The sequence below is a fragment of the Filicampus tigris genome, chromosome 10 (genome assembly GCF_054856515.1).
Source record: "Filicampus tigris isolate MCC_2025a chromosome 10, RoL_Ftig_1.0, whole genome shotgun sequence".
Lineage (NCBI taxonomy): Eukaryota > Metazoa > Chordata > Actinopteri > Syngnathiformes > Syngnathidae > Filicampus > Filicampus tigris.
This window is the reverse complement of record NC_141226.1, coordinates 5084398-5100947: the sequence shown is the minus strand read 5'-3', so window position 1 is coordinate 5100947 and position 16550 is coordinate 5084398. Positions and strand designations below refer to the sequence as shown.

The following is a 16550-nucleotide window of genomic DNA, read 5'->3' as shown; positions in this document are numbered from 1 at the left end:
TCGGTTCACAGCACTGATGAGTGTAAAAGTGTAAAAGTCATAATAGAAGTGTTTCTGAATGGATTATCGAAATGTGAAAGGCAAATATTTCCTGTTAAAAGGCTCAGAAAATATTCATCATATTTTTTTCTTTCTGCTTCTTCATATTCAAATTGTGCATTTTTAAAGTGAAATTGTCTGCTTTATCTTTTATGTAATGGCATTGATTTAACAATTAAAATGTCGATCTAAAAACTCCGTAATCTGTAGTGGAAAATTACTGCAAAATAGTGCAAATAAAAGCAACTAACATTTGTGATATCATAAATATTTTATATAGTTTTTGACTTCGATTCCCTCTTCTTGGCTGACGTCAGCTTTATTTATGTTTTGGTGTTTGTGCATGCGCTAATGAAGGTGTTGTTTTATTTTATCTCTATATACATATCAATTGTAATACTAATTTTCTGTTCATAGCTGCTTGGTCTTCTTACTAATGTGGTCCTAGTCAGACCTCTGTGAAAAACATGCTGTACACTTAAGCACTTATTTTGGTTTTCCTCAACTCTGCATTGCACATTGGTGATTAACTTCTCCATCTGTTCTTGTTCTCTCTTCTTGCTCGGTGTTCCTAAAAAGTTAATACAATCACAGTTTGTTGACAAGTTCAAATTATTTCATCCAAAAATAACTGTTTAGCTTCTCCATTTGAACCAGGGGTGTGTAGACCTTTTCTTCCAAGATCCATATATACAGAAAAATAGGCAAGGGCCATTATGTTATTTAATATATATATATTTTTTTACAAATATCCAGGTATATACTTCATCATGTAGGTAATGACGCAAAACAATCATTTTTTTGGCATGGCCAGCGGCAAATGTTGTGTAATTGGTTGAAAACAAGAAAGTGAGCAATAAGAACACACTTCTTCCTATTCTCTTAGGCCTTGCCACCGAGTGTAGAAAGTAAGTAGTGCAGTACAATGACGAAATGGACATGGGTCATGTCAAATGTTCATTTTAGTGTATGGTGCAAAAAAACCAAAAAAACAAAGAAAGCAAACTTTTTTTGATCCTGCCCCTGAAAAGAATTGGAATCTAGAATCGTTTGGAACCAGAATTGAAATAAGGAATCAGAATCGTTCATATTCCCCAAATTGCCCAAACCTAGCCACCATGAGCCAAGTTGTGGTGAATATGTCAGAACCGATACTGGCGCCTCATAGTCATTATATTATACAAGTTTTAGTGATTATTTCGTATTTATCTTCCAACTGTACTATTTAAACTGTTAAGAAAAGATTACTTCTGTGTAGTTAGTTGTTGTGTATGTTACTGTATATACTTACGTACTGTATATGGTCTAATGACAGGTAGTGGCTCAACACATCGACGCGGTGGCCCCAGACCACCGGGCCACCATTAATGTTGAACTCTGAGCTTTTAGAAAAGGGTTACGAATAGGGCTGAACAATTAATTGCATGTGCAATATAATCGTAATTTGAGAAACCACGATTTTGTTATCACCGAGGGGGCGGGTTAAATGGTCATTACTTTATTGACAGCTGCCGCACTAGCTTTCAGCTATGCTAGCTTTCAGCTTTTTAACATTTTAATGCTTTTCACCTTGCATGGTTAAAGCTACCCGCGAGTGGGAAAAAGAAACCTCACTGTGTACGTGTGTTGTCAATTTTGTGATGTTTTGGCTGCCGTCAAGTTTGAACGCACACACAGAGACAATGCGTCTGCTACTTGAGCCACGACAAATAAAAACGAATCGGTGCAAAGTTGTCAAGCGTCAAGCGTCTGTCAGACTGGCGGACCAGTCCGTCAGTCCGTCAATGACGCTCGCCCGTTTTGCTGACGATTGACAAATGACGGGACACCTTTTAAAGATGACGGACTGACGAATGACAGATGTGGGTTTCCATCCGTCAGTGTAATCGTCACGAAACGCGTCTGTCAGTGGCGGTCCGTCAGTCGGTCGCTAAAGGATGCCCGTTTTTCTGACGTTTTTTTGGGGCACCGACTGACGGACCAACAGAGTTCTGACGGACTAACTGACCGACTTAACTGACGGACTGACAATTACAATTCGGTTTGTCACAAAAAATGGCGGACTGACGAATGACGGGATGGATGACAAATGACGGACCAGCAAAATTTAGTAAAATGCCCACCTATGGAAAATTTGTTTAATGATGAATTTTTAATGATGAATGATGGCGCTTGATATTACATCACGAGTAGGCATTATCTTACTTTTCCTACCGGTTGGCGTCTGCGATGTTACTAACTCGAGATTGGGTACGCTTTCATTTTATACAAGTGCCGGTATGTTTTAGTTATTTATCCGTCTATATGATAAGTTGAGTGAGTGATTTAAGAAGTGCAGTCCACGTTTACATCACGTTTCCTGAAATTAAGTGATATGTAGGAACTGGCAAAGTTACTGATTTGTTTACATTATTGTTGTAATCTGCACTTGAGTTTGTGCCTTTACAGTATAGTATCAGTATACTTATGTTTACACCACCCGTGTGGCAGATTTATGTTGTCGTGGTGAACGCTTACCAAACTGCACATCAAAGTAAGTTCCTACCTTTGATTGTAGTAGTAGAACTGTCTTTAATTCAGTTAATGAATTAATGCTTCATTTGCTTTTACCTCAGCGTTCTATTATGCATAATAGATCTAGATCTGATATTGTTTGTTGTAATAAAGATGAATTGTTGAAAAATGCATTGGAAAGGGACCTTGAAAAAAAATCGCAAACCAAATCGCAATTGCAATTTTTACGAAAAAAAAAAATCGCAATTTGATTATTTTCCATTATCGTTCAGCCCTAGTTACGAGCAGTTGGGATGTTTTGTGTGCGAAATCATCACCAAGGAGACGAGTCGGCCTCTTTCCTCTTGCTTTACTGTAACTCAGTCATCCGAGGAGAAGTAGCGGCTTTTCTAAAGCGTTACTTGAACTCACCATGAAAGAAGTAAAAAAACATAAGCAGAATGTTTTGCTGATGTCATTTGTTTGCGACCCTTCTCTCATAACCGTTGTTTGGTTTTGCTGTCCTTTTTTACACCTTTTGCAGACTGCATTAAAGCAAACGTGCAATTAGGGCTCGCTACTTGGGATCTTAATAAATCAGGCTCTAAGAGAGCAATGTTCACACAGTCAAGCTGCTCCGTCTTACCACCAATCACGTAAAAATACAGCTGTCAGTTGTCGTGAAAGCACAGCTAGTGGAGGGCTGAGATGTATATTTTTTTTATACTACAGACCTACTAGTGCCTGTTTTCTTAAATTGTGCATAAGTGTTTGATAACCTGTATGCTAAATCATATCATTTAACATTTTGTAATATGAGAAGGGATTAATACATAATCAAGTTATTAATTTTTAACAATCCAGCCGATATTTGGAATTGTAAGATGTGTTGTGTTAGTTTAATCACAATTGAGGGTTATAGGTAAAATAAATACAGAATAATGAAAACATTTGTGCTGATTATTGTATTGTTTTGGTGCCATGTAGTGTTGTAAAAAGTTGTTGAGGGACTTCATTGAGACAAAAGTAGTCATTTTCTGTCATATTGAGGCATCTGTAGGCAATTAGAAACCCTTTTTAAGGGGAGCACAAATAACTCTCAGGTTTTTGCTATTTGCAGCAGGGCTCTGTCCCGATTCCCTGCGAATAGTTGGGGTTCACTGTACTTGGTTGCAACTAACAGAGGTGCTGTTGATTCGGTCTCAACTACTTGATCTATAAATCAGAACACCATGACATCAACTATGGGGAGTTTGGAAGGAGCTAATTCAGTGTGGCACAAATCTTTGTTCATTTAAACAGGAGTTCAGAACATTCACACAACAATGCTCCTGTCCATTAAAAAAAGTCTAATACTGATCCTTATTTTTTCTTGTTATAATTTTGCTGCTGACAATAATTGATTGAGACAGCACGTTCGGAATAAAATCTTTGTTCAAATTGCAAATTATAGTCCAGCCATATTTTTCATATTAACTGCAAACAAATAGCTCCTGTTAAAGACTTTGAGGTAAACATCTTTACTTAACATTCAAGTGCACAAGCCAATTTAAAGAAAATAAAGAAATAAAGAAAGGAATCGTTTAGAGCCAACATTTAACTTAAAATTGTCCGAAATCGTCTGATTTCAGCCTCTTAACTGTAATTATTCTCTGATTTATGTAGTCTTTTCTTGAAAACAGACTGATTATCTTTTGTGGTTAGTCAAATAAGACATTTACAAACATCTGCTTTTACTTAGGAAATCAATGACTGAACCAGTAACTGAATCAGTTTCAAAAAGGTTGGTGAGTACACCAAAGCCTATCGTGTAATATTGCGAAATTGTTGATTTATTTATTTTTAATCCTTAAACATGAACAAATAAACAACAGTCATTGGTTAATAATCAGTAATTGGGAACACGTTTTGTAATAGTTTAATGCAAAATAAAATTGTATTCGATAAATCAGTGGAATAACCGCAAAAATAATTCATTCTAAAAATATTTAATAGTGACAGCTCTACATCCAACTGACACATTGTTCAGAAATATGAGCATGCCAACAATATGATTGTTAACGTTTGGATGCAGCCTTTCGACAGTCATCCAGCGGCTGAAAACACCTGCTGCCAAAGTACCGAAATTGTAGGGAGCTTGATTCACTAACTTTGTGTTCTATTTTTACTTTTTTTCTACGGCAACCTGTATCAGCAGATACCTCAATAAATTCAGCATTACATTTTCAGCTCTTTGTCGCTCGCCTGTTTTCCAGTAATAGTTATTTGGGCAAGTCATATGTTTCATATGTTTCAGTCATTTTTAAATGTAACTCACTTTTCTTGTTGGTGTGTAAGCCTCATCACAATACTGTTTTGGCTTTCTGTTGGCTCTGTAAACCTACACCTCATTTGCATAATATCCAGGCAGCTGGCAAATGGATGGGGCAGTTACACCTGTCTACCTGTGTGTGTGTGTGTGTGTGGGTGTGAGCATGCACATAAGATTGTTTTACTTCTCCGCACCTGTTCAAACTAGGATCCACATGTCTGTTTGACAACCAAAACAATAATTATGTACCCAAGAAACCATCAAGTATTTGAATAGAGTTTTTTTTTTTCATTACATCGAGGGCTGTCATGCTGGGGCATGACAATTCAATTAAATTGTGTTTTGTGTGGTAGTTTGAAGCTTAGCCGTACAAGTAATTTGGAAAAAAATATTTTGATGTGTTCCTTTTTGTGTATAACAGAAGGGAAAGTAGCCCTAATCTAGTTAAAGTGTGTTCGAGTGTATGTGAGGCTGTTCAGTGGTTGCTACAGTGTGTCACACATAGTTACATAAAGGGTTTACTGCAGATGCACGTTAACGCTAGGGATGTCACAATACCGGTAATATCGTGATTTACGATCTTAAAATTGCCACGATATATGTTGTTATGTCACGATATTAATAGCAGCAAATCTGTTTGAAAGTTCAAGTTGTTTTCCATTTGTGCAGTTCCAGCACCCTCTGCTGGTTAGCTTATTAGTGCAGTTTAATTTGATGCCACCTACAGTATGTTTAAGATGCAAGCAAATCTCCAATAGGAGCGCATGACTGGCCAAGCCTATTTCTTTGTGAATGCTGTTATGCTATTATGTTATGTACAAAACCAGAATATTGTATTTTTCATCATAGCTGACGTTCTTACTTGTCCTTTGTCTTCTCTCCAGTTGGAAGGAGACGCCATGTTCCTGAATATGCAAGAAACGGGCCTGGACTACGTTTCAAACAACCAGGTGAGTGTTACTGTAGTTATTGTTTTTTCTAGGGCAGCACGGTATTGAAAAAAACATGCGATATGCAATACGGTTGTTGAATATAACGATATCGATTATTAATACGATATTTCACATGCTCCTAAAGAAATTACATTTTTATTATCTAAAGAAAGAGATACATTTTTTTTCATCCTACAAAATAAGCGAGCTCAAAGTATTCTTAGCTAATTAATTGTAATTACACTAGATCACAAGTGTCAAACTCAAGGGCCGGGGGCCAGATCCGGCCCGCGACATCATTTTACGTGGCCCGTGAAGTCAAATCATGTGTGTTGACTTGACATGTTTTTTTTTTCAAGTTGTCTTCACTTGTATCACAGAATATGATATTTTGCAAACATTTGTTCCCGATCCCTCCTTGGAAATAAATTGAAATATAGTTGCACAAACTATTTACTGGCTTCTGATTTCAAAACTAGTTATCCGTGAATTTCATCTATATGGGTTCACAGTCGTGACGGCACTCCGACGGACACCATAACTGTGATGTGGCCCACGGCAAAAATGAGTTTGACACCCCTGCCTAAGATAATGTTCAACTATTGGGTGGCGATGCACATTTAAGTTTGCGTCTGACTGGTCAAATTCAAATAAAAGCATACAATTGCATAAGGAAACTATTGCGTGTCTTAGCGATATGGATATTGCATTGGGCCAATATCGCGATATCGATATTTTTCAATATATTGTGCAGCCCTATTTATTTTCATTTAGAAGTCCTTCCATGCTAGTTTTGTATTTGTATGGATAGAAAGCTATTGACTGGCTGTGCCAAACCAAAGACTTAACATCCAGTACAGAAAAGGGAAAAGATATGCATTGGATATTAGAATACAAACAGAACGAGAATGAATGATGTGCACAGACATAAAGACCAAAGCTACGCATCATGTTATGTCTTGTCGACTTATTATCTCGTCTTCTTCGACTAGTATTGACATTTCATGGTAAATACACATTGAAAACTATGTTAATAACACGTCAGATGATTACATATTGACATTTGAATTTTATACATGATTTTGCTGTTAGGCATGCCACCGTCATGTTAGTCATTTTAAGTAAGTGTGGTCTTGAATACATGGAAATTCATTTCGGTCACTCTATTTACAATTTCTCATATGCAAAAAGTGTATTTTTTGGATTCAAACTAACTTTAAAGCTGACTTCATTCTAGCATTTGTACCACTTATTTTCTTTCTGTTTGACCGTCACACTTTTTTTAACGTCACTGTACTTCATTATACTGTAACCCAGTGTCGTGGTTATAGAAAGTATGATCTTATCGATTCCTACCTTTTTGGTAGAGAAAAAAAAAATAAAAAGCTGAGCACACTTGTGGACTTCATGCTTTTGAGTCACTCACTCAGTTAAAGCCTCACAATATACGGACGTTTGACAAGATTTGTGGAGGTTTTGCGAGATTTTACTGAATTCCATTTGTATGCGACATTAAAGGGGTATTTTCTCAAAGAAATGGTGGCAATACATGCAAGGAACTTTGAAAACATTTGAATGAGGTCAGGCTTGACAGAAAACATTTTGAATATGTAGCACGTCATGGAAACGTACAATATTTAGAGGTCGTCACTAAAGTACCAATAGGAAAATAATGATTGGCATGCCTTGCTGTGTAATCCATGTAACTGTGAGTTGTCCCCTGCAGTCTTAGTATGCACAATGGTACAAGGATTATAATGAGTATTTGGCAAGTTACTTGTGATCCTCTTAGATTGGGATGAGTACTTGAGTGAATGAATGGACATAAATTGCGTCAATTGTGTATGCTCAGCTGTCATGGTACATCATGAGAGTTTCATGAGAAACACCGTGAGGATCAGTTTTTATTAAGCAACAGCTGTAGGTATCATGCCAAGACATGTTTATCTGACACTTTTATATAGCTAAGTTAAACAAACAAACCCATATATTAATTTAAAAAAAAAATGCTAGGAATACATTTATTTGAACAATGCGGTGTAGGAATCTTCGATTTAATGTTTTATTCATAAGGTTGTGTCATTGGAAGAAGGGGAGTTGTTTGAGGGATTAGATTGTATGTTTAATATTGAAATGTAATCGTGTCCTGTCAAGCCAAAGGTTGTGATGAATGTGGTCAGTTTCAATGCAAACCAAGCACCATTTGACATCATATTTCAACTGTTATTTATTTATTCATTTTCGAACAGCAGCAATGTGATGTTACTACATTAAAGCTGATGTGACACTGGAGAATTAAACTGGATCTACAGAGTGAAATATTTTCTTGTCTTGGGATCCCCTCATCACTTACTTTTGAAGTTTTGCACATCGCTTTATGTAACAATACGTTACAGTATTGTTATGCATAACTTTGTACACATTTTGCTGCTTGCTAAAATGATCTGAACGTTTTTATCACAAGACATTATGTAAACATTGGCGCGTTTCTTAGTGTTAAAATTAGCTTGCCTTTTTCCAAGCTTCTGGCACTGTTGGGAAAGTTCATTTGCCTGCCAGGCAGGTTTCATCATATTAATGATTTTGGGGGGAAATGTACAGGTTATAGGTCACATAATAATTTATCTTGGTCTCGTTTTTTATATCAGAAAAAAACTGGCCTTTGAACAAGTGTTTGTAGACTTTTTATTTCCCCTTTATATGAAACTGTCATGGAATTTCATCCATATTATTCATAATCATAAAGATGAACCTAGTGGTGGTGCTAACATCAGAACAACTCATAAAAACACCATGTGGGAATAACGTACTCATTGGGTTTCTGTATGACTTGCACTGTCAACGGTAGCAACATATAATATTTGTTCAATAGCAAATTTTGCATGAGACTGAATCAACTCATGTCCCAAAACTTTGAATTTCCCTTTCAAAGAATATGTTATCACTGCAGTTCCACTGAGGAACTTCCATGTCGTTAAGTGAGTATCGGTATACATTAGGCGCAAATTGGGGGCAAATTGAGCATCCCTCTTTCTCTCTCTAGTTCATTTCGTCCTTGCTATCCTTCTTGATGCTTTTATTTGACCTCTGACCTTCTTCTGGCCTCTTGGCCTATCTGAACCTTTTTTTGTCTCCGTGCTTCCCACAGTTTCGTGTGCCACAGCCCCCTCAGCCCCTGAGCAAGGTGACGCCTCCCAACCCTTCCCCGCAGCACTGGCGGAGAGACGCGCACATGCCCGACACACACCGTCTGCCTTGGGTGATTGCGCACACACGCCCATGCACACACGTGCGTGTCCGCCCACACAAACACACTCACTCACAAACCAGTATCAGAATATTTGACGAGAAACTTGTATTTAGACAAGCATTCATGATAGTCGCTTTATAAGGAGCTGTTAAAGTCTATAGAACATTTGAAGATTGAATCGTAAAAAAATTTCAATCAGAAATATGTCACAAATACATAATTAAAAAAGGTAATACCATACATTTATATATGCATTTCAATGTGCAGGTATATTATCAGTTCAGTCTTTAGAACACCTACAAATGACCTAAATACAAAATAAAATAGATGAACAAAGAAAAAAAGAAAGTCTCGATTATCATTAACCAATTGACGCAAGCACAAAGTTTGAATTTGAGTTTTTCTGTACATGTAGAAACTACTGTACTGTTGGTGCGGCATGTTTCTCAAACCTGTCTACAGTGGTGTCCTGGCTTAGGAATTGTATTTGTTTCATGACCACACTCCTTTGATGTGGTTATGTTAAATACGCAATGTGAAATGTTTTTGTTTGATGTTTAGTTTGATAGTAAACGTCAACTGCAGTGCCAATGAACAGCTTGATACCTCTTTTTAAAGAATAGTTTACTGTGTGCCAAGCTGCTGGTGGTGTGAAGTTAGTTGACTTAAGTTCAGATCTCATTTCTAAAAAAAGCTCGCGTGTAAAGCAAAAAAAAAAAAAAAAGTCCAAGCAACAACTTGTATCTCGAAAAACTCAAAAGTCGAGTCACTCGCAACTCAATGTACCACTGCATAGCAAAGCATTTTTTGCCGATTCTCAGGCACTTGTTAGATATCACATCATTAAAAAAAAACCACATCACCTTGTCCTAGGCCCAGTTTCAACCAAGCAGTGACAGAACAGAACTGTTCAATACGCATTGTTGTATTTGTCAAAAGTTGTGAAGGGTATCAAAATAACTGTTGAGGTACCACCCACAGTGTTCTGGTGCCAAAAAGAAATTGGTTACACATGTGTGCAATGTACTGACGGAAAAAATGACAACAAAAATGGTCTGGAATGATTTCAAAAACAAGCCCTAACAGAACATAATGCCAAAAAGAAAGAACACAACATGCTGATTGTTCTTCATTGCTGCTGTCCACTTATTTGTTGAATTGATGCCACACTCTAAACATAGCTAGTACATCCAATTGAAACCAAGTCACATCAGGGTTTACATTTCCATAATGTACCACGAAGCGTTGAACTGATCTATACCACTTGACAGAAAGGTCACTTATTTTTTTACGTATAGCAGTCCATAACATTTGAACAGAGATACTGATGTGCTAATTTGGCTCTCATGTGATGATTTTGCCAGACTGGGTGAACACTCTGTTTTCACTTTCCATGTGTAGGGTTGCAATCAAGGCATGAGAAAACATTCTCTCAGAACGTTCTGAAGTCCTGCTTCCATGTTGCAATGTTGTTTTGAGCAAAGTCATATTTGTAGCAGTAGTAGTAGTGAAATTCTGTAGGGCAGTCCATTTTGCCTCATTTTACTTCAAGACGCAATTAATTAACACAGTCCATACAACTCCCATCATTCAACTCAACAATTCATTGATTTGTTATTTTGCCCATCCCTAGTTTTTGCAACATGATTGCAAGAAATCTATCAGCCGTTTTTTTTTCCCTCGTGCAAGCTCTCATGAGTTTCCTGTTTGTAGCCTGTAGTTTACCTCAAACAAATTATTTGACAGCAGAGAATGGTGTTGACAATAGAATGAAAGAAACGTCCATCAGGCTTTCATCAACCGCTCAGCCTCTCTATGCACAAACAATTTTGTTGAGCTTCAAAGAATACTTTGAGGTCCACCCTGAGGCTAATCAGCCTTTACCATCAGTTTAAATAAAGTATATTCCCCCGAGGATGAGACACACTGACAAAATCAGATGGACAATTTTTATTTCACTCTTAAACATCAACATTCACATGATCATATCGAAAACTGTGTGAATAAATGCAGTTTTGTGCAGATGGCCAAAACTGTCGAAATGCAGTATTTTGTAAATGCATTCTAGTGCTGAAAACATGGAGTTGTGGGAAATGTGCAAATAATGGGGACACAACGTAAGCAAAAGGACTTAATCCTGACTACATTAGTCTTTCTAGAAGCTCCCAGCACAGGCTTTTGTGCCAGAATGAATGGAAGAAGAGAGACACAAGGGGCAGTAATTTATGCACAACATGAAGAAGTGATCGAACAAACACGACAGACAGACAAAAAGTGTAATTTATGCAGCTCCCTCAGCTCCAATAGTTTATAAAGCTACATTACTGCTAGATTTGTTGGTTTGTAAGGACCTGACTCGCATCACAGTGCTTTCAAGCTCAGAAATGACATGGAAAGGAGGAAAGAGGAAAGTCATAACTCGGCAAGGTAGTTGAACTGATGAGCGACCAGGCTGACAAAGTTGAGGAAAGATTCATATGTGAGCATCAAAACCATGACCACCACCAGCCCAGAGGAACAGACGTGTCACTGCTATTTGTGATGCTTGAGGTAGGCCTGGGCAATATGACTGAAAAATGTATTACGACATACGTAAGCCTTTCATATTGGTCGCTATCTATATATATAGATTTTTTTTCTTTTTTTAACTATTGAAAATGATGACCCTCAGAAAAATGAATTTAGGTTATTTTATTTTACTATAATACTTAACCTTTAATAAAAGGTCAATTATAAAGATTAAATAAACGCTGTTTCAAAAATAATGTGCTTAGTAGGGATACATATAGCCTACATTAGCCTTCATTCAATGTTTATACAATGTAAGTGAACTAATACTCTCTTACATTATCGTTGACCAACCGTTTTAGGACGACTTTATCTTTTTAGCTGACTCATTGTTGCCATAGTTGAGTCATATTTTACTTGATTGATTGATTGATTGATTGATTGATTGATTGATTGATTGATTTTAACTTGAGCACGATCCCAAGGGTCGGATATGGCTAACTGGCGCTAGCATGTCAAAGGCAGGGAACTCCTTTACGTACACCACGTCTCCATCCGGAGGTGTTTAATCGGGTTATTATGCATAGTACGTATCGTTTTATTGCAAGGGTTGCACTGAGCCTAGCTGCTTCTTCTTCGTTGGTTTAGTGGCTTCTTCGTTTGTTCTAACTTCTTCGTCTTTAGAGGTGGATGCGAGCTGCCTACATCATGCACCATGCCGAGATTGGGTTTGTTTTCTAACTTTTTTTTTTCTATTGAATGTTTTATCTTAGGAATTTTCTATTGATATCGAACACGTGTCAATCGCGATAGATATTGATATAGAATTATCAGTCCAACCCTAGCTTGACATACGTTCAACTGCCAATGTAACAGCTGTATTCACCCCGCACTGGTCAAACTAACTGTCCCACACACCTTGAACACCCTCACTTCCCCACAAGAAGTCGTTTCATGGCAGTCTTTTTTTTTTTCAGGCTTTCAAATATATAAAGCCCAAAATATGGAGATAATGTTCTTCTGTGCTATTTAGAATTCAATTGTGAATACCTTGTTATTCTATGGTAGTTTCTTGATGTCAAAATATACAATAGCAGTGAATTTATTCTAAGAAAGTCTATACGATTACAAAAGTCAATTATTCAGATATATCATTACAGTATGATATTTTAATTATTTTTTTTAACATTTTCATTTCATTAAATGGAAGTATAGAAATTTTTACCATATTACTCTGACTTTGCCAATGTTGAATGGCCATAAGCTTGGAACTTGACTGACATTTTAGGGTATAATATGTGTAAAAATTGCACAAAACTTGCAAAATGTCAACAAACTGTATGAGACCTCAGTTTGGCGACCCAAAAAGAAGCACAAAAAATCCTTCTCAATACTTCAGTAGACTGTATGAATCATAACTTGTGAAGTTAAGGCAATGTTTTATGGTTTTTGGTTTGTACATTAACTGTGCTTTACTTATTTTACAATTGTATGACAGATAAAAGGTGTGGTAGGAACTTTGCAATATGCTAGCAAGATTTGAATGTAGCCTCACTTCATTGTCACTCGTGTCACTGGCCAAAGTGCCCCTCACATGTGACATTCAGCTATACGTACAACGTGCACTATATACAAGCTGACATTAGCTGAGGCTGCTACAGTGGTAGCAATGCATAATCATCTCGTGAAGTTGCCAAACACAAAATGTCACCGGTTTGATGTTGTTTTTCTGGGAATGTACAATCAATTAAAGTTATAACGGCTGTGATCAACTTATCTGACAACTTGGTGAGAATGACGACTTTGGCGGCGGTTTTCTAAACCCAGCGTTGCAGCCATTCGCTTGGGAAATCACTATTACATATATTAACCCTTCATTTGTCTTGAGGGCTGACCAATTCCACCGGTTTAACTTTTGTTGCTAACCGGAGTTCAATAATAAGCCCCCAAAAAACTATCAGCGCAACAGGAATGTGTGCTGCAGACTGAGTGCGTGTGAACAAAAATTTGTAAATTTTCTTAGAGGCATAAAATGGGGCCAGAGAGGGATTCTTTTTCAAAAGATCATTTTGATAATACAGTTTTCAGTCAGGTCATACAGACAGTTTTAACAATTATGTCAAAAGAAGTGTGCGTGTGTGTGTTTGCTTTAAGACTGCAAACTGTACTTTTAAGAATATTCATGAAAATATTCCTATAAATGTTTTATCAGTAAAAATCAGGAATCACCTGCTTCCCAGAACAGAACATCCCCATTGTGTTTGACCTTAGAGGTTGCACTACATAATTATTTTAGTGAACTGGTTGGCTGGGAGAAATCACACAGTTCAACTCCCTTGTCTGCCTCAGACTGTGTCCTTTATGAATAGCACTACAGTTACAAAATGTGGTTTGCCCCATATTAGTGATAAACCAATTGGCTGGTAATTTTGGCTCTCACGGTCGCAGTGAGCCTCCATCTGCTATGACTCTCCAGCATTGGCCCGCCCACAGAACCATTCAACGCGCAGTTTCTCTGCTGATTGGTTGTTACCCACTGCACGAACAACCAATCACCAGTGAAAGCTGCACATTGCGCCAAGACTTTGCTCTGCCTCTCAAGACTCATGCACCCGGGGAAGAGGAAATATTGTGAACGGTCCAGTGAGCGAAGGTAAGTTAGTTAGCTACAGATTTAACAGAAATTGTAATCTCAGTCCTTTACACCTCACAACTACTTTCAACATTACTGTCAGCCCATTAACCCTAGAACACTAACGTTAAAATTAATAACACCATCACTAACGTCGGGTACATTTCACTCGATATAATGTCCTGGATAAAATACAGTTTTTTACAATACAATTTTATTTATATAGCGCATTTCACAACAGCTACAGCTGTAACAAAGCACTTTACATACAACAACAAAATAGTCATAATACAACAAGTGAAATCAATAATTTAACACAAAACATTATATACGATAGACAACGGAAAACAGCCGGAAATTTGTAAGTCTCAGGTTGGATCAAAAGACCGAGAATAGAAATCTGTCTCCAAATGGGTTTTAAAAAATGGACAGAGAAGAGACTTGCCTAACATCCAATGGAAGGTCATTCCAAAGGGAAAGACCAGCGACAGAGAAGGCTCGATCCCCTCTGAGGCGCCGCTTAGTCCTCGGCACCTCGAGCAACGCCTGATCCGCAGACCTGAGGCTGCGGGAAGGTGCGTAGGAGTGGAGGAGCTCGGAGAGGTATGCCGGGGCAAGGCCATTTAATGACTTATAAACAAATAAAGAAGAATCTTAAATTGAATCCCAAAATGCACTGGGAGCCAGTGGACGGAGGCCAGAATTACAGTAATCTAGCCGAGATGTAACAAAGGCATGGATGACAGTTTCTAGGTGCTGATGGGAAAGGAGGGGCTTTACCTTAGCCAGCTGTCTAAGGTGAAAGAAGCTCGACTTTACAACAGCGCTGATTTGCTGGTCCAATTTAAGATCACCGACCAATTTAAAACCCAAGTTTGAGACTTTTGGCTTTAGATATGAAGCCAGGAGGCCCAGGTCAACAGGGTGGAATGTAGAAGGGCCACTGGGGCCGACCACCATAACTTCTGTTTTCCTTTCGTTAAAATTGAATACATTTTGTGACATCCAGGTTTTGATGTCCTCTCGGCACGACAAAAGTGGTCTTAAGGAGAAGGCGTCTTTTTTGCTCAGCGGAACATAGATTTGACAGTCAAGTCAAGTGAACAGTCAACACAGTCAAGTGATGGAGTTTTTAATATTCAAAAATTTGACACCACTTGTTTCCTTTTGTTCTGCAAATGAATAATTGGCTGCAAATATTTGTTAGTGGCCTTCTTGTCTACTAACAGTCGCTATCGATATCAGGCCTGAAAAAAGCATATGGGTCTATCACTATCCCATATAGGCTTCCACTATAAACATACATTTGATATTTTGTGGATTTCTTTCTATTTTGTGTATCTGTCAGCTTTCATTGTAAAATGAGAAATCTCATCTTACCACTGTGACCATTTATTACACACTGAGCATATCCATCATTCAACCGACAACTCACAAGTCAGGCAACTCAGCAGTCAGCATTGCATTAGCTTTGGCAAAAGCGTGAGAGAAATGAAAGAGAAATCATGGATGAGATTAGAAGAGCAAGAGAGCCAACGAGGGGTGGAAGGAGAAGGTTGGTGAGGGATGAGGAGCAAAAGAGTCCGAGCGGGAGAGACTGGTGTGGCTAGCCAAGCAGAAAAGCTGTCAGTCTCTATAAAAGATCTCCTCTGTCAGATTAGTATGAGAGGGCTTCTCGAATGCTGCCTCTTTCTTTTAACCCTCGTGTCCCTCACTCCTCTCTTGCACAATTCTCTCACTCCATTTCACTCGTGCCGTAGCTCTCCGTATAATTAAGCATATATAGTTCTCAGAACTCGAATGCATTTTCTTTTTCGACACAAGCCATTCCCTAGGGAGGAATTGGGTTTGTACATATAAATGAGTGTGATTGTTTGTTTGTCTTTGATTCAAGGGTGGCAATATCAGGAGTGATAATTACTGGGAGAAAGAAGGAAATACAAAACAAAGCACCAAGCTACAGTATAGTACGCGCTCTTATAATCACAATGGACAGTATTTACATCGAGCTAGTTATTGTTTCTGACAGTAATGCTTCATGACACTGTAGTCTCGTCTCGTCTGTCTTACAAATATCCAGTTCACTCAACCAAAGAACCAATGCCCAGTCAGCTGCAAGCTTTTAAAGAAACAAAACACTATTTTGAGAATCAGTTTTAAAAAAATGTGGAAATGAAATGAAATAAGAAAGACACATGGCTTTAGTGTCAAGCAAAAGATTAAATCCAGATAGTCTACCAAATTAATTCTGCTTTGGTTAAGAATTTCTGTGAGTGAAGAGTTGTGGTTTCAATTTGCGGCTGACAAAAGCAAATGCACGAGGCTAATGAATAGGTGGTGCTTCCCCTTCCCCCTCAAGTTTCAATGAATACATCTTATGACTCT

General features: G+C 37.9%; 1 protein-coding gene across 4 annotated transcripts in view; it reads left to right on the top strand.

Annotated features, from left to right (window-relative positions):
* tox (thymocyte selection-associated high mobility group box) overlaps nt 1–16550 on the top strand; it is a 60535-nt gene that overhangs the window by 21236 nt on the left and 22749 nt on the right. For 2 of the 4 annotated variants that reach the window (XM_086044211.1, XM_086044210.1), the window contains exons 2-3: nt 5728–5793; nt 8924–9034. In XM_086044211.1, the coding sequence (XP_085900337.1) occupies nt 5728–5793; nt 8924–9034 (177 nt within the window). Of the gene's footprint in view, nt 1–5727; nt 5794–8923; nt 9065–16550 lie in introns of all 4 variants that reach the window. The other 2 variants (XM_086044209.1, XM_086044208.1) reach the window with 1 other exon arrangement.